Source organism: Aquila chrysaetos, chromosome 3, assembly GCF_900496995.4.
Source record: "Aquila chrysaetos chrysaetos chromosome 3, bAquChr1.4, whole genome shotgun sequence".
Classification (NCBI taxonomy): Eukaryota; Metazoa; Chordata; class Aves; order Accipitriformes; family Accipitridae; genus Aquila; species Aquila chrysaetos.
The window spans coordinates 24008161-24026759 of NC_044006.1; the positions used below are offsets into that span (position 1 = coordinate 24008161).

The window sequence follows — 18599 nt, forward strand, 5'->3', positions numbered from 1 at the left end:
GATATCTTTTCAGCCACAAATATTTTTATTTTAATAATTCCTGCATTTGAATCTCTCCAAGGAATCACTTAGCTCTAAAGAATCCAAATTGCAGCCTAGAAGTATGTACAAACCAGGATTCCCATCTAACAAACCATTATGTTCACTCTCATTATTCAGCTTGTGTAACTATCGTGTTTTTAAACTTAAAAGATCGCCAAATTGCATAGTCACATGCTGCTTGCTATCTTCAAAACTAAGACTTCCTTTGGCCACTTCTCAATTTTCCTTGAGTATCATGAGTCAGAATTTCATTCTCTTATTTTCTGGTAGATGGACAGGAGGTATGGAGCATTTTACCCTCTACGTAGAAAGTTTGGTGTTGGAGAGAAGAGTTTGATCCACTTTCCCCCCCTCCCCGTGTAACGAGATGGATTGGATTTGGGAAATGAAATTGTATAAATCAGTCTAGTAACTTCTGGTTTTTTGTGTTTTCATGTCTCTTTTTCAGATCAATAACAAAGCTTGTGGCACAGTTGTTGTGCCTCAGGAAGCAGCCCGCAATTTTGAAGAAGTCCACGAGCTAGTTCTTCAAAGTGAACTTGGCGTCAAGCATCTCCAGGGACGAACCATTAAAAAGGCCTTTTTGTCTCCCAGAACTGCCCTTATCAACTTCTTAGTGCAAGAATAGCAAAGGCTCTGCTGGGCTGTAAAAGGGAACTGGAATCTTTTGAGATGAAACCAATTCAAAAATACTGTTTATTTAAATCTCATGTAACGGTGGGGAAGAAACGTTATTAAAATCAGGTTGCTGCTAAATCTTCATTTCAATGTGGAGAAATGCGCAGAATTAAAGTTTCTTACCGAGTCACAGTAAGTTGCTGTTTGTCCGTATTCTCTGGGAGAATGAGAAGGAAGCACAGAAGAACTAAATGACTGTAACAGGATGTAAATTATATAAGGCGCATGGGTTTTAGTGTCAGCCTCAGGAATATATCCTATTGGAAAGTTGGCTTGGCTAAATGCAGGACTAAACAACTGCCCTGAGTATGTGCTATACCAAATGTTCAGGTGTGCTACAGTCAGCCTTTGCTCCCTATATCTCATGTTTGGGTACCCTACCATTAACTAACATTTTAAGTTGTAAGAAAATGTTTCTACAGAGTGTTAATTTTAAAAAGGATTTCTTTAGCGCGGGCCAATGGCCTTGGGCACAGCAGGTAGCCAGAACAGGGTGGTTTGATGTATTTCACATACCTTTCAGAGTCAAGCCAAGAAAAAGGTCAGATTATTCAGCCAAGCCCTGCCTTAGCCAGGATCCTCCTTCCTCACTGGCATATTTGTGTTGGCTCATACATGAGAGGTTCAACTTCAGCAAAGTGCTGGTGGTTGTTTCTGCGCAGAACAGAATGGATGTTACTTCCTACACAGGAGCCATCTCAGAGACTTTCAGGGGATTCAAGAAAGCAATGAGTCAGCTGCTAGAAATGCAGCAATGGGGAAGGCAGACAGTGCCCTTTTTGCCTCTACTCCTAGTTCTTGTAGTGCCTAGATCGTAAAACTTGAATCAAAATTTTCTTTTTTTTCTGAGGGGTTTATTAAGTGGAAATAGCTGTCAGGTTTCTAAAAATCAATCAGACTTTCATAAAACACAAAGCCATTCTCATGCCTCATTTCAACCATTTTATGTGTACACTGCATTGCTGTTACGTCCACATGGAGATGTTTATTGTATTTAGCAAATGCTTGAAAATGGGTTTCCAAAGAAACAATTACAGGGTTTATTGTGTAAGAATGTCTTTTCTTTAACAGCCATTAAATGAAGTAGTCCCATAAGCCAGCCATTTATAAGCCATTCTGACAGTTAAGAAGTCGGCACTAACAACCAGCTAGGCAAATACAGAGGTCTGTATTAACCCGCCAGCCCAGCAGTCATCCAGACTGTATTAGATTAAAAGGAAACAACAAAAAATCACCCCCATAACAGTAACTAAGTCCAATAGATCCTAAGCAACTAGGATCAAGACAGATCACATTGCAGTGTGAGTACTAGCTAAGCAATACCAATACTCGTATTGGTTTTATGCATTTTTGGTACCAAAGATGTGGCTACGTAACAGAGATGCCAAGCTCAGCGAGCAGATTTGGCTCTACATGTCCCTGCTTCGGCAACAAAACTCTTCTGATTTTTGCTTCCTCCTGGACCACGTTCATGCAGATTTTCTCTCCAGCAGTCCTTTGACACAAGAATGACTAAGAAATGGAATATTTATAATGGAGATACGGTCTTTGCAGTTTTAAGACTCCAAAAATCTCAACCACAAAGGAATGCATTCAGACATTCATACACAGGCCTTTAGTTGGAGTTAAAATAATTTGAATTCCAGTGTCTGCTTGACATATATGTTGTTATAAATTCATAAAACTCCTGTTCAGAAGGCCCTAAAAGGACTGTGAAAGAGATCCTTTAAAGTAAAATCTGTAGCACAGCACAGTCCTGCTTTTTTTTTTCCCTATATAAAAGTTTAACACGCCCTGTGGAACCATTTGAACGGAGTTTTTCTTTGGGGGAAAGGTGACATGTTTGATGTAAATAAAAACTTTTAAAATTTACAAGGATTAAGAAAGATGTTGCAAGCCCAGCAGCCCATCGGTGCCTTTAAACAAAAGCTGCAGTCACTCCAGGGCTGAGCAGCAGCCCACAGTGTTTATTGCTGTTAGCACTGGTGGGTATTTGCTCTTGCCGGAGGAAGTGAATTGCAGATGTCACTTGGTGATTCAGGCAAAAATCAAAATAAGGAATGGACTTCTACAGGCTAAAAAAGGAAAGGTAGCGAACAGCAATTGCACAAAAAGTCTTTGGTCAGAAGTCACACCAGTGTGTTTACAGTGAGTTGAAATTCAGTGTGGTCCAGCGGATAGAAGAAAGGTGGTGGAAAAGGGAGGACGGGAGAGGATGCAGAAAGTCTGATGGAGCCTAACGCCCTGGACAGTGTACGTTTGGAAGATGGCAGAGGTGCCAGCTGTGGAGCTGTGCAGTTGTCCTGACGGCTGCCAACATTTCGTGTAAGGTTGACCTGCTCTGAAGCACAGTTGCCATTTTTCTTAACGATAGTTGTGACTCACAGGTCTGGTCTGTGCCTAGATGGGATTGATACTGATGCACAGGCTGTAACCTGTTACCATGCCTTTTTAAAATAACTTAGCAGATGCCTGTTCTTTCTTTAACGGTTGCTACTTGTGTCATGGTACAGATGCATCTTTATGCTGAAGGTGGTATAAAACGTTCCCAGAGATTGCGTGCCCTTGAAGAGTTCAGTGGCTAAATAGTATGGAAGTTTTAAATCTGGGAGGGGATACTTGAGAAGTGAGAAGGAAGGGCACCGATGGGTGATCAGTCACATCGGAACTTGCGCTGCATTCGTCACACACGTTAAAATGGATATGGTGCCACTGTCGTCCTTCCGTGAAGTGATGAGCCAAAGAAGATTTGGGAGATTTGCTAAACCCAGTGGAACAGACCCAGGACAAACAACAAGAAACAGATCCACAACACGGAAAGGGCATTTTCTGCACCCTGTCACTCAAGGTGATAGAAGACTGGTCACAGCGCTGAACTAGTCTGTATCAAATTTCTATTTTAAGTAATATAAAATTTTAAAAGGAATTATTGGCACACTTGCTACCCCAAAATCGTTCATGCAACTGAATTTCCAAACAGTCCAGCCTTCAAACATTGATTCTGGAAAAATAGAAGTTGGCAAAGTCCAGAAAGGTCACTAAGTACTTTTCCAGTGCCATTGATTTCAGGAGAAAGGATCTCAGGCGCTGGGGTGATGGGGACACTGAAATGTGCTGGAAGACCCCACCATGTAGAAGAATGTGTTATTGGGCATGGTTGTTTCATAGTCCTCTCCGGTGACTGAGATGTCATGGACGCGCCAATGCTGCTTTGCAGCACGGCAATGGGGCTTTTTACATGACACCAAGGGAACAATGGTACAGCGCAGGTCACTAGCTAAGGCAGTTCTCTAGCCAGGTTGTCCCACTTATGCTTTGAAAAAAAACCTCTACGAGGGCATTGCTGAACAAGCATGTATTTTTCCGTGACCTTCACCAGAATCCAAACACGGAGATTTGGTGCAAAATAAAATCTGTGTGCTCTCTCGGTGACTTACCAGATTAAAGTCATGCCTGAGAACTGACATCTGGTTAATGGTGGCTTTTTGTGATCTGACTTTGTAAAAGCCTGCTTATTTCTTCTGGAGGGAGAAATTCCACAGATAATGCAGGTCATGCAGTCTCTCTTCTTTGTCTCCCCCTCTTCAGTGTAAAGCCCCACAGAAAGCTGTTCCTCTTTAAACGTTTTACAATCAACATGAACTAGAAGGAATGTTAATTAGCACTTTGCTGGTTGTTTCTTCCTAGGGAGGTTTGCAGTATATAAGATTTTTCTAAAAGCTTGGCTATAAATGAGGATGGGGGAGAATTCACTGGGGGTTTTTTCTAGTTTTGCAATACTTATTACAGTTTACAGAGAGTGGATTGGCTTTATTTATGTGTATTTACCAACTTAGAAGAGTACATACACTGGTTTCCCTGGGTGCCTTTCCTGCTGCTTTATTTCTTCAGTCCCCTCCCTATTTGGATCTGAGCTGATTTTGTATCGAGGGACTGTGCTGTAAGAGAAGTGTTGAATGTGAAGCCAGGTCTATCACCAGAACCTGAGTGGTGAATATACTTCCTAGCCCACTGATTTTGATCAGTCCAGGTAACATCTGCTTTTGACTTTAAAGAATGTTGCTGGAACTACAGATGTTATTTTTTTTTAGTGGAAATGGGGTTTTTGTCTCAAAGCAGCAGCACAAAGCTGATCACAGTAGATCAGAGGCAGTTTTTAGCATGTTCCAGCCGTATCAGGAGGAGAGCTGAACTGGAGCATTATCTCTGTGCCGGAGGGGACAGGATCAGAGCTCTCATCTGCAGCCCAGATGATAAAGAGATCTTGCCTGACATGGGGAGGAAAGGTGGGATTTTTTTTCCCTTTCCTGAATAAAGTGACTTTCTGGTACCACAAAGTCTTCTGTAATTCACTAACCCCGACTGTGCCAGGAGCCCCGAGTCACACAATCTTGTGTCTCTTGGCACTTCTCTCACTTGAGTAAGCCTTGGGTTGGGTAAGCTCAGGTCTGGTTTTAGCCCTGGAGAGTTGTAAACCAGCATCACCTGCCATGCAAAGTTAGTTCTAGTTTTATGGGTGGTCAGAGAGTTTGAACAGGTTTTCCTGGGTTTCTGAGTTGTTAAGTGTCTCTGAATGGGAGTATTTTAGCGACGTTGCAGAGAGAAGTCCTGATGGCTTTTGTTCTACCTGCCAGCCTTTACGTTGGCCACGGGACTGGAAACTCAGTCAAGGTCAGGCAGATGCTTGTATTTGTTGTCAGATGAACACGGCCCAAACCTGTGAGAGTTTGTGATCACAGGAATCTCATCAAAAGTACCCCTCAATATTGAACACCCAGGACGTTTCCTTGTATGCTTGTCTACCTGCACCACACCAATTTGCTCTCAGTTTTAGGCTGCCAAATTGCTGGCTCAGCAAAGGAGCATGTAAATGGGAAAAGCTGAAGTATAATGAATTTAATATTCACATTCTTTCTGGTTGGACTTGTGATACTCAGCCTAGGACATTTGGGGCATAAGAAGTTCTTTTATTTGAAGAGCCTGGTCTTCAGTATAACTCTAAGCAGAACATATACATGTACATGAACAGAAATGTGTGCCTTTGTGCTTACTCTCTCGGATAGAAGCATGCTCTCTGGGCTGGCTGCAAGGGGAAGGCCCACACTCACATCTAAGGCTCTGAACTTCCTTAGCTACCAGTAGTTTTTTACACGTGCCAAAACCAAGCATAAAAGGTCCAAGGTTCTCCCCGTACACCCACCTCCCCCTGCCAGAAGAGACGCACAAGCTGCCGAGCAAGGGGAGTTGCTCTCCAGTAACTGCACTTGGTGCCAACAGTATGTGAAGCGAAATACATACAACAGCTGTAGATGATCCAATGCACTGATCAGGAATAATAAACACAGGAGACATAGCAGGGGCAGAAAGAGAGCGGTTTAATAAAGGAGTGTGACACATTACTGGCAATGGCAGCCTGGGTTTGTTTCTGATGAAGATCAAGAGAACTGGCATAACAGGAAATTGTTTTCTGCTACAAGGGGAAATCAATTGTCTTTAAATACACAACAGTGTAATTAGCAAATCTTACTAATTGCTGCAAAACAGAAATACAAATGTGCATTGCCGGGCTGGCTAAGCCAAGAAAGTATTGTGAAAAAACTCATAGAAGCTTTTAGAAATGAATATTTTTCTTAAGTACGTCTCTGTCCCTGGAGATCCACGTGGCTGGATGAAATAGCAAGGGTGCAATAAAAATACATACTTCCCAATTTTCCCATGTGAAAGAGCATTTAGAAACATCTGTTAGTCAGAGAGTTGCTCCTAGGACATGCACAGAGGAACGGGGTGGATGTACTGACTGCATCTGGCAAGTCCACTCGAAGCCCACCAAGCCACCTGAAGCCGATGATTGATGGCAGGATGTCGTCTGACCTGCAGAGTGCTTCCAGCCCAGGATTACTAAAGGCCATGTATGTTGGTTAAACAGGTCATGGTGCTGTTTGCGTTAATGTGCTGATAAAGAGGCAGGGAAACGGAGCTGGAAAATTCTCCAAGCAAGTTCTTGTCCTGATAAAAGGCTCTTTTTAGTAGAGAACAAACTCTCCCGTGGTCCTTTGAGCAGGAGTAGGAAAACCACCAAAGCCGCCTGCGTTATTTCGGTGCGACTCTGCAGCCACTGAAACCAAGTGTTTGGCCCCATGAAGTGACAGTGAAGGAGACCGGGGTCTCTGCCACCACTGATGGCACCTGGAGAAACCGAAGCGAGGAAGGCGGAGGACGTCCTCTGCCCTGGAGCAGCTTGGCACCTGGCTCTGGCCTTCCTCGGGGAGACCAAACCGCTGCAGCTTCAGGGATTCGCAACCTTTTCTCTCGCTGCTGCTGCCGCCTGGGCTCCTGTTTGGGATCTCGGTGATTCCCCATGGCTCCTCTCGCTTCCCCAGGGTGTGCTCTGCCAGGTAACCCTTCCCTGCCTCAGTTTACCCACCTGTGAGCCGGGCCCACAGCATCCCCACTGAACTGACGCTGCAGGTACAGTTATTTAAGGAACATGGCCCCGAAAGCCTTTCTTGTGAAGCATCCGTACCACTCTAGAAAGGCAGTTTGCAAAGCTGTCCCAGCGCTGCCCCGGCCCTTCTGTGCCATTTGCGTTAATTAAATGACTCTTAGTGTAGTTCCCTGCAGAGATCGTGCCCCACAGCAGGCAGCTGTACTGCAACACAAGCAAAACATCCCAGTCTGGACCCATTTCTGCTCTGACCCCGGGGGCAGGGGATGCACGCTGTACAGCGGAGGGCACCGGCCTGCCCCTGCACCTTGGGAGTTAGAGGTGCGGGCAGCGCAGGCAGCAGGCAGGGCAGGCCTCCCGGAGGAATGCAAACTTTTTGGAAGGCGGAGGCTGAGGTTTGGCCTCTCCACCTCCACAGCGGCCCTTTCAGCAGCCCAGCCCCCCTGGCTTGAGCCCAGCTTTCCTGCCTGCAGCCGCCCCAGGACTCACCTCCCGCTGCCGGCTCCTCCAACCCTCCCTCCGGCTCCTCCAACCCTCCCTCCGCCACCCTCCTATGTACCCTACAGCCCTGTGCATCATCCTCCTGGCAGAAAGCGCCCAGCTGGTGCAGATAAACTGCACGTTTATCAAAAACCTGTTTAGAAAACTGGAAGGGGAGTGTTCATCGTTTCCCCGTGCAATTCCCTGTCAAGAGTTCGGGGATGCTGCGGCACTACCTGGCGAGAGCCAAGAGATGGGTTTGCTCCTGCAAGAACCAAGGCAGGCTCCATCCCGCAAATACTTCTGCCTTATAAATTGTTCACTCTGTTTTATATTCTAGCACTGAAGCCTTTATTACTTTCCTGCTAAAACACACCAGAGCATGTATCTTGGGCACTGCGGAGTGGCGTGCATACTCCAGGCTCCTGCGGGAAATGACCTGCCTGGGACAGCTACAGCCCAGGGAGGCACAGGCACCAGGGATTAGACCTGGAGATGTTCACAAAGAAAGTGGTATGCTGCCAGCCGCTTGTGCCTCGTGTTAGTTTGGTTGCAAATAGGTAGCGTGAGTATACGGTAGTTGCTTTTGGGGAGAGATCTAGCTATAAATTGTCACCCAGACACCTCATCATCATCTTTGTCCATAAACTGTACAGCCCCACACTGTCACCATGCTTCAGAATCTGAGGGCGTTTACTCCCAGACAGAAAAATGATTGGGGGGGTGGGGGTGGATTTCTCCGCATTTTCTCCATCTCTCTGCAATGTGAGCGCAGAGCCAAACATGGCAGCAAGACAGACAGACAGATGATCCCCTCCCCACTCTCGTTCACGGCTTCCCTGTTTACCCAGGCAGGCAGCGCTTCGCCCCAGCCCACCACCAGCCATGGCACAAGGCGATGTGCCCAGTGCTCCCACCGAGATGGGGCCGAAATGGGGGAACGCGATGCAGGGCTGCATCTCCCCAAATCGCTGCCTCCCTCCGCCCTGCGGGCAGCTGCGCTCGCCACGTGGAGCAGGGCTGGGTTACAAGCTGTCAGCATTATTTTGCATGAGTAAACGCAGCGTGTAAGCCTTGCCCACGGGAACAAAAACAGATTAAATGAGCAATGGTTTTCTTCAAGGGATAGGGTTTAGAGTAAGTTAATTCAAATTGGCACGTAGATTTTGGTCCTGTGCTACGACAGCAATCGTGGACCCCTTAATTTCTTAATAGGCATGGGCTGTAAAACTCACAGGAACTATAAAAATGTGGGACCATATCTAATCACGGCAGAAGGGTCTGCAAGTCAGTGTAGTATTACATCTCCAGTCTAGTAGAAAGTTCAAGTTAATCATCTGCTCGCTTGGGAACACCCCTAGCCCAAGTCCCACAGAACTAATAAATCCAAGCACAAAACTTCAAAGGTATTTTGCTGCCTAATGTTCACTGAAAGCATTGCAAATTAAACACCAAAATGCCTTTGAATCACTTGGCTGTGATTCCCCTTCGAAGGCGCTTGCCATCAAAGCCTCTGCTCATGCGTGCAGAGCCTGGAAGGAGGCCAAGCCCAGCGCGACGGTTCCCTATCCGAAAGGCTTCGGCAGCCTTTTCCACGTCGTCCACATGAGCATTGTTCTGCAGACAGCTGATTTGATCCTTTGGCATAGGAAGGAAATGTACTTTACAGAGCTGGTGAAGGTCAGCAGCATCCAGAGCGGCCATTTGGCAAGAAGGCTGCTTCCCCCCCCGCCCAAGGTGGTGAGCTTCTGCAGGCCTGGCTGTAAAATGACTTACAGATGTTAGATAAAAAGTAATGGCAGAAAATGTTTGCGTGACCCTTAAGAAAAAAAAAGTCAGAAAAAAAACATGGTCTGAGGGAAGTTTCTTCCTTGGTTTGTTTGTTGAAAGCTGAAAGCAGAGATGTCTATTCCCAAATATTTCTGTTCCGCCACAGGGTTTTGGTTTCCTAGAGGTCTGAAGAGCCTCACCTCAGTGTGTCTGAAGAAAAAAAAACCCAACAGACACCACCTGAGCCTCTGATATGCTGGACAGGAGCGTGCCTCCCCTTGATTAACTTTACAGCCTTTGGCGAGGAGGGGGATGAAGATGCGAGAGTGATGTGTAATTTCCTTTTCGATTGCTCTTTGTCCGCTAACGTCACAGATTCCTCCCGTGAGTAAAGCAGTGGTGGAGTTCACGCTCCCATCCTTACCTCCCTGCTGCTCTCTTTCCTTTCTGTCATTCTTTCGGGCCATACGACTACGGACTCAAGCAATTCATTGTTTGGTCCCAACTTTGTTGCTCATCGTTTTAATGTTGGACTTCCCCTATTTTAAATGAAAGCGGTGATACTGAAAACTCAGCATCTCTGCTAACCTGGTCTCCAAAAGCACCCCGAAGCCATCGGGGAGGAGGAGGCACCCCACACTTCAGCCACTTGCCGTGATACCCCTCATCAGCCCAGGACATTGCCAAAACCGGCCTTGCACTGCACTAGCCCTTTCCGAGGATGCTCTTTAGACATTGAGACTCAGTTTTGGCTTTCACTGCCCCAGCGGAGCTTAACCACAGACTCAACATTTTCGCTCAAGTCCCTCAAAAGAGGTAGTTGCTCTCGGTAACTGGTGGCCTGAGTGTACACCTGCCCAGCACCAAGCGGCTGCTGGGGGCCACTGTGGCCTCTCCCAACCACAAAACGGGAGGCAGGCCCTTTCCACTCCAGCCAAAAGAGCCCCGGCATGGGCAGAGGCTTGCTGCCCTTTGCATGACGGACATCCAGGTGCAAGCTAAACCCTCCTGAACTGCCAGGGCTTTTGCAAAGGGGGGGGGGGGGGGGGGGTTTAGCCCCCGGGCACCCAGCTTCTCCCAAAGTGAAGCAGGGCTTGTGGGGCTCAGCCTGGGGAAGTTGTGACCTCCCTCCTTCCCTCACCCCCACGGCAGAGGAAGGCTTGGAAAGGTTTGATAGATGGGATTGCTTGACAGATGGGATGTTTTCCTGATACTGTGTGAAAGCTCCAGCACTATTGATCCCTTAAGCACTCGGCAGGCGATGGTTAGTGACAGCACGTGCTGGGGTCCCCCTTCCCCGGCTCCGGGGGACTGGGGGAGCTCCGCGGCTGTGCTTCGCCCTGCGCTGGGACTCCCACCCACCTGCCTCCCCTAGAAACCATCAAACCCCTCATCTAACCCTCTGCTATGGCTGGGCTAACTTCTGCGAGTCTGAAGTTCATCGGCTCAAGCTCGAGCCGAAGGCTGTTGCTGCAGGGATGAGCCACTTGGTCCTGCCTGGAGCCTCTCTGAAGGCTCCAAACCATTTTGGAGGTTGCTTTGAGAGAAGACAGGCCCCTTTTCCAGGGGCTCACAGTGCTGTGATTTTTAAGCATGTTGGCCAAAACTTGCTGGAAGAGTCAGGCTGGTTTAGATCCGGCCTCAGTTGCTCAGCAGTGCCTTTGTAATGGACCTGGTCAAAGAGGAGAGGGGATTTTTTTGGTTTCTGACATGTTTTGGTCGCAGACCAATTCGCGATTATTAAAGGCAGCGAATTTCCACATTCCTTAACACCTGGCCCTCCCTCCTGGAGCCTGAGGGAGAATTAAAACAACAAGTCCTGGGAATGCAGGGCACGTGACTAGGCCCATAGGATCAACTGCACCCGTTGATTTACTCAGAGGTGCCACGGCTCCCTACAAACCGGCCTCTCCCCCAAGCCTGGCAGGGATCCCCTCGCAGCCCACCATGACCTCCAGGCACCCCCAGCTGGGTTTTGCCATGGAAATTACGCAACTGGGCCCACGCCGATGGAGGAGAGAGGCCGGGACGCGAAGTATAGGATCACGTGGGTAAGTCTTTCGTCACGCGCATGAGGTGTGCCGGTCACATTGGGGCACCCCAAATGGGGTTTTACACATGGTCCTTGCACCTTTCAAGCATTGAGGTACAACACGATGGGACCAATCGCTATGTTACGCGCCCACACCGCTGTTTGCCAAAGCAACTGTCCTTTTATGATGTCATCACCCACCTGCTGCTTTCTTGATCTGAATCATGCTTCGGGGCGGGGGCTGACCTTCTTGCAATGAGCCGGGGTCCTTCAGTCACGCTGACTTAAGCATGACTACGCCACGTACAATATAAAATACATCTAAACGAAGAAAATTCGTGCAATTTCCTGCTATAAAGGCTAATTGGCACCATAGTTACGGCACGGCAGTTTTTCACGGGGAGGGGCTGTTTTTTTCACAAAGGTGGTTTTTTTGTTTCTTTTTTTCTTGCTGGGTGCAGCGCGCTATTTGCGCGCCTTACGTCTCCAGAGCCGCACGTGACGTCTTTCGCCCGCCCCCGCTGACTGGTGACGCTTAGTGCAGCGCGGGGGCGGAGTCGGGGCGGGGGCGGGGCTGAGGGGCGGGGCCGAGAGGCGGGGCGGGGGCTCTGCCCCCGCCCCGCCTCTCGGCCCCGCCCCTCAGCCCCGCCCCCGCCGGGAACGGGCGCGGCGGGAGTGAGACGGCGCGGCGGGACGGCCGGCAGAACCCGGCGGGAAGGAGGAGGAGGAGGAGGAGGAGAAGGAGGAACGCGGGGGTCAGCCCGCTAAGCCGGGCAGGATGGATAAGTACGACGATCTAGGTCTGGAAGCCAGCAAGTTCATCGAAGACCTCAACATGTACGAGGCTTCCAAGGATGGTCTCTTTCGGGTGGACAAAGCCGCTGGCAACAACCCCGAGTTCGAGGAGACCAGGCGGGTCTTCGCCACCAAAATGGCCAAGATCCACCTCCAGCAGCAGCAGCAGCAGCAGCAGGAGGAGATGCTGATGGCCGCCCTGAACGGAGGAGCTGCTTTCAACCCCCCCCGGCCCAGCCCGCCGGCGGCACGGGGTGCCAAACCGCCCCCGGCCTCCGCCGCTGAGGGGCCTCGCACGAGGCCGTACGATGGCGGGGAGCGCGGCTTTGGCGAGAGCGGGCTGCGCGCCGAGGCCCCGGGGAGCCAGGCCGGGTGCCGGGGCTGGGAAGCGGAGCCCGACAGGATCCCCAGAGCGGGGGGCTCACGTCCCGGCGTGGGGCACGGGGAGCAGCAGACCGGGAGCCCCGGCGACCCCCAGCCCTGCCGCGGCGGGCAGAACGGCAGCGAGGGCAGGCGGTGTGGCGGGGGCCGTGACCCGACGCCAGCCGGGCAGAGGTCCTCCTCCTTCTCCCATGCCCGGACCCCGCCGGCACCCTCGGCGGGGACAGAGGAAGGGGCACCGGGGGCACTGCCGCAGCAGAGGTCATCCTCCTTCTCGGCCCCCTCGGTGCAGCCCGCCCTGGGGTTTTCGGGCCCCGCCGAGCCCTGCGGTCCCAGGGCCGGAGGGGACGGCAACCAGCTGTGGTACCAGGGTGTCCCGCTGTCCTTTTCCTCCGGCTCTGCACCCGCCGCCCCGAGCGTGGACTACCAGCACACCACTGCCTACCCCAGCCCAGCTGGCCACTTCGTGGCCCACGGTCAAAACCACCGGCCCAACAGCAGCGGTGCGAGCCCAGAGCCGGGCTCCTCACGCCTGGCTTCGCGTGGGCTGACGGCTCCGGATGCTCCACAGCCGCTTTTCCCGGAGGGTGTGAGCGGCCCGCGGTCGGACGCCGGGCACCTGGAGGGCTCCAGCACGGCGAAGGTGAAGCTGCCCTGCCAGACCCTCCTTCCGCAGCCAGAGCAAGGGCCGTCGGCAGCCGAGCTGAAGCTGGAGGCCCTGACCCAGCGCCTGGAGCAGGAGATGGATGCTCGGCCTAAGGCCGATTACTTCGGTAAGAAGGCAGTCCGCCAGTCGGTGTGAGAAGCGTTCGTTGTGAAATGTCACTGCAGGGTTTGCACCTGCAGGGTTGCCTTTGCCTGTACGCCTGCTTCATTGTGCTTTCTCAGCTGCTCGGGGGGGTGGTTGTTGTTCAACTTTTATTTATCACAAGGACTGGAAGCTCTTCCTCCTGCAACACTTTTTTCTTTAATCCTACTTCTTAACTTTTAAAGCAAAGGTAGTTTAGCAGCTTTGGAGAGGACAGCGCTGAGAAGAAGCTGGAGCAGCGTCTTTCGAAGTGAGTGCCCTTCGCTGCCGGCACGGAGGCACTTCACTTTTCTTGACGGTACTCCTGGTTCGCTGCATCTTAAAAGTACGCTGCCTGACCATGTGTGGGCGAGAAGGCAGCCGTCCAGCCTGCGTACGCTGCGGGCACGGAGAAGGGCACAGAGTTCGGGGGAGGCTTGGTGGTAGCTCCCCCCACGGAGGTGGCCATGGCCAGGTGTGCTTGTGAGATCTGTTGAAGAGAAGTTTCTTGGGGATGGGAAGGGTGGTGGTTTCCTAAACTTGCCAGGATTTCCCCCAGCCCCCAGTGCTGGTCCCCATCAGCTGTGAAAGGATGGGTGCATCCTGAAGGCGGCAGAAAAACAGGCCGTAGGCACGTTCCTCCCTAAATCTTGGGTCCGTGAGTAGTCCAGACCACCAGAGGTTATCACTGGCGCTTGGCCCTGAAAAGGGACCGCTTACATGCGAGGATCTCCCCGTGAGGATATTAAATGTCCTGCTGGATTAAAACAATTTACTACCCCAGGATGGCAGAAGGTCAGGGGCAAATTGAGCATTTCCTTTCCCTGTCGCGCCACTTTGCCATTTAATAGCAGGTGAGATAGTTCAGCTTTTGGGAGAAGGAAACCCAAAGTTGCTGGGAAGGCCGAGAAATCCACCGTTAGTTTAACAAACTTCAGGAGCATGGATTTTCCTCATGATTTTAAACCCATGGTCACAGAAGTAGAAGCAGGGGCAGATTAAACTCTAGAGCCTGGTGCGGAGGAAGGGTTTGCAGCTCAGGCTGCACAGGTGCCATTGCACGGGGTCCTGTCCGGTGGGGTCGGTGCGTGGCTCAGCGGTGGTCTGTGCACACAGGAGCAGCCGTGGGCTTCACGCCGAGCTTTGGGGACGTAGCGGGAGGGACCACCGAGTGCTCAGTTGCAAATTGCATAACCAAATGCATTTCTTGGCATCGGGCGGTGGTACTTGCCCGCAGAGGGCTGTACTGGGATTGTTTATCTTAGTGTCTGAGACTGGATTCAGCCTTGTGGCAGGGCAGACGTGTTTTTATTCTGTTGCAGAAGAGTGATGTGTCGAGTTGCTGTACTTGGAGTGTTTTGGCCCGGAAACATGTTTTGGTGCTTTCTGTCCTGCGCGGGCGGCGCGCGGTTTGAATGAGCTCAGGGAGCCTCATCGGAGGGGGGCGCGGTGCTGAATGCCGTGACAAGGAGCTGATAACGAAAATGGGGTTGGGAGAACAGTCTGGTGGGTGGCAGTGCACAAAAATGGGAATATTTTGCTGGAGGCGGCATTCAGCTCCACTGGAGAGGTGTGAGGGGTCTCTTCAGCAGACCCTGCTGCGTGCATCTTCTCCTCACGGTGCAAGTAAACCAGCTGGATCATACCTCATCCAAAATGTGCATGGGGATGGATGTGGTGAGACAGCAGAGGGACCTATTCGGTGGTTGGATTATTTTTACATTTTGTGTCACAAAATAGGGGCTAGCGCCAGGGGGAGGCTTTCGTCCTGCGGGAAATTTGTGGTGAAGCAGGAGTAATTCTGGCAGCGCGGAGAATGCTGCTGGTCAGGCGGCTGAGTTACTGGTGAGCCCGGTGAGGGAGGGAGGAGAGATGGAGGCTGCCTGGTCCCCAGTGAGGTCTTTTGACATCCTCCTGGCAGGAGGTTTTACACCAGGGTGTAGCGTCTGAGAAATTTGGGAAGGAGGAGAGGGGAAAACAAAACGATGCAGTTGTGGCAGAGGAAGAAGTCAATTTTTATGGAGCCTCAGCTCTGTGGGGGAAGGCTCAGCAGATCTGGCCTGTGGAGGACCAAGGAGCAGGAAGGGGCAAGTACCGAGGCATTTTAATTCTGGGTCTCCTCCCCTTTTCTTTCTCACTTTTATTTTCATTTTTTCAGTTACCTTACTTCCTTTGGAGGAATAAAGGACCCAGCTGGTCTTCTGAATCTATCTTGGCTATGCCCTACCCTCAAGCTAGCAAACTTTAGGATGGAAAATAAATACTTTTATGCAATAGTGATAAAAAGGATCAACAGCTTGTTTTGTTGCAGACTGTCCCCCAGTGAGGGGATGGCTAATGTGGCAGCTTTGCAGTACATCGGAGGCAGGAAATGAAACCAGGACTGAAGTGCAAATGACCAAAGTATTTTATCTAAAATGCTTTCAGCTCTCCTAATTTTGGGTGCTGCTTCTGTAACGAGGGGATTTTTTTAAGATGGGTCTGTCTGTCTTGTTAACATACAGTCCTTCAGTCTGTCTCGGTCTGGACCAGTTGTTTATCATGAGGAACTAATTCTGATCACAGTAAAAGAGCTGCTTTTTCCTTCACTATGTGAAAATGAGTGTTTGTCAATGAAAGCCTAGGAAAGGATAAGCTAGGGACTAGGCATAACACAAGTAGGATCTCTGCTGAGGAGTAACAGACAGTCTGGTTATCTGTCAGCACCAGTTGCTGTACAAAATACTTTTGTCTGCTCAGAATATGTGTAGTAAGTGAAAGGAAAGAAGCAAACAAAGCCAAGAATTTTCTTTTTTCTTTTTTTTTTTTAAATAGTGGCCTATGTGTGAGCAGCATGGGCTGCATGTGTCTCTGGAGGAATTTGGGCTCTCCAAGAGTGCTTTTGAAGTGCTGACTTGATTTATGTGGGCTGTCGAGGAGGGTGTAGGGAGTCTCAGGTATCACCCAGGTCTTAAGCTTGGGGAGGGAAATCCTGAAATCACTGCCTAGAGAGGCTGGTTCCCGTGAAGCAGAGAAGGGGCCCCATGTCCCTGGGAGGTGTTGCTGGAAGCCAGCTTAGGTCGTATTCAGGTGTTTGGTGTACCATTTCCAGGGAATGTCCAGGAGTAAGGTGCCTGAACCCCACTGATGTTCCGTGCTGTTCCTTTGGATGCACCAGCCTTCGTCTCCACTTGGCGAACGGGAAGATTCACTGAACAGGAGTGAGTGGGGGAGCTGCAACTCCTCCGCTAGCAGCACCCAGTGCAACGCAGGCGTTTTGGGTTGGGTGAGGCGGCACCATCCCGAGGACTGGTGCCGGATGAGTTTTCGGGTGAGAGCTGGGCAGGTGCACAACCAAACCAAGTGTCTGCCTGCACTGTCTGGAAGTGACTTGGTAGGGGAGAGGCCTGGGGTCTGCGGGGAGGTTTTACCATTCCTGTTTTAGCAGAGCCTGTGGTACCATGCAGTTCCTTGGTCTGCAGGCACAGATGGGTGCTTTTAGAGGTGTAATGTGTAGCATCGTGGTTTTACCAGTGCTTATTTCATACAGCTAGATGGAAATCTCCATCTGATGAATGCTATCTACACCCTTACCAAGAGCTTTTTCTAAAACAATTTTTATAAATGGTTTTCTTGTTATAAATATTTGTTAGGTGTTAAGTTCTGACTTCCTTATTATTTCGAGCAGAGCTGATAAGCTGCAGGTATTTTAGGAGGGCCCCAGGCATCTTGTTTTGCAGCGAAATACTGGGATGCTTCCCAGCAGTCTGGCAGAGAAGATCTCGTGGCTAAGTCTGCAGATTTCTTTTCCCCTTGCCAGAAGTAGAGCAGTAGCTGAATCGCTGAACTCTGTGGAGACCTGGAATGCCAGCACCTTTGAATGGGTGTGATCAGCTCGAAGGCCAGCAGCGCTTTTTTGAAGTCTAGTGTATAGTGAAGTTAGTGTTTTATCATTGCCGAAACCACAATTTACTTAACTTTCAGGCTGTACGCACCTGCAGACTTTACTGAACCCTGCTGCTGATGGTGCACCAGGGTGCTTCAGCAGCAGCAAGGGTAATTTCAAGGCTGCCAAGTGGAGAATTTCTGGTTAAAATGAAAGTTCTTCTGAGGTTTGTTTTGTATGTGGGTGATGATAATGGCGTTGTTTCCACCGGGAATGAGCGGAGCATCCCTTGCTGTCTGCTTCTGGGAGAACACCGCAGCTGGAAGGAGATGCCTGCCTGCAGCGGAGAGGAGCAGGAGGCAGGGTGAGACGGGTCTTGGTGGAACAAGGAAAGCTGGAAGGATCACGGCACGTGGACTAGTGGGTGTGTGCAGATTGCAAAGCTTATCTCATTGCGAGAAACCAAGCAAATAACTATTTGCCTGGGATACGGCTCTTCAAGATTACAGCAGCATGCGCTTCTCCTCCCTTCCTCTTGGGAGCTCAGCTGGGTTTGCAAGCTAAGGAAAAATCTACCAAAAGGAAAGAAAAAGGAAGGAGTCGAGGCAGAGGAGCAATAGGTCGTCCGGCCAGGATACTGTGGCAGTGGAGACTGAAAGGAATAAGGAGCCTCATTCATGTGGCACTGGAGTTAACATAATCTCTGACATTGCTATAAGGTACTTAAAATGTCACTGACGTGAGTTTGATGGCATTTTTGTACTTCGCTTGCAGTGTGTACACGACTGTCTACAGCAAAATCGGGGGTCAAGAACAAAGCATGCAAAAATGGTACAGAAAAATTGCATTTACCAGCTCTCTGGTTCTTTGGGCAGGGAGTGCCTGTACATGTTTGCTACCATTGAGTCACCCAGTCACCCAGTGGTGAACGGGACCAAACTACCAGGTTTTCCAAGCGCTCGATCTCACCTGGGCCTCCAGATCTCCTTGAAATCAGCTCTCCGGCAAGATCAATTGCACAGTAGTGGTTAACAGCATAGCGAGACACACAATGTGTCCAATTTAGAGTTTGACATAGAAATTACTTGGTTAAGATGAGCCACGGGGAGGTGGCATCAGGTTCTGGAGAAGGTCTGAAGTAAAACCTGAAGAACTGAGCATCACGTTGGGTATGACAGGGCGAAGTGTTTTTCTCAGCGGACAGTCTTTGAAAAATGGGTGTCCAAGTGGAGGGCTTGGTTCTGCTGTTATGAATAGGTGAGTTGGAAACGCAGAAGCTGTACCTTCATGAGGGTCCTCCCCATCAGAGCGGGAAAAGAGGAAC

The 18599-nt window shown here is 50.0% G+C and overlaps 2 protein-coding genes across 3 annotated transcripts in view; both read left to right on the forward strand.

The window, feature by feature from the left end:
- The window catches only part of LARS2 (leucyl-tRNA synthetase 2, mitochondrial), an 89119-nt gene extending 88263 nt beyond the window's left edge, over positions 1-856 (forward strand). For both annotated transcript variants that reach the window (XM_030008649.2, XM_030008647.2), the window contains one exon: positions 491-856. In XM_030008649.2, coding sequence (XP_029864509.1) covers positions 491-670 — 180 coding nt within the window. In that variant the 3' untranslated portion in view covers positions 671-856. The remainder of the gene's footprint in view (positions 1-490) is intronic.
- An 11266-nt stretch (positions 857-12122) lies between these two features.
- Positions 12123-18599, forward strand: part of LIMD1 (LIM domain containing 1) — a 34011-nt gene continuing 27534 nt past the window's right edge. The window contains exon 1 of the mRNA XM_030009894.2: positions 12123-13396. Within this exon, the coding sequence (XP_029865754.1) occupies positions 12226-13396 (1171 nt within the window). The 5' untranslated portion in view covers positions 12123-12225. The remainder of the gene's footprint in view (positions 13397-18599) is intronic.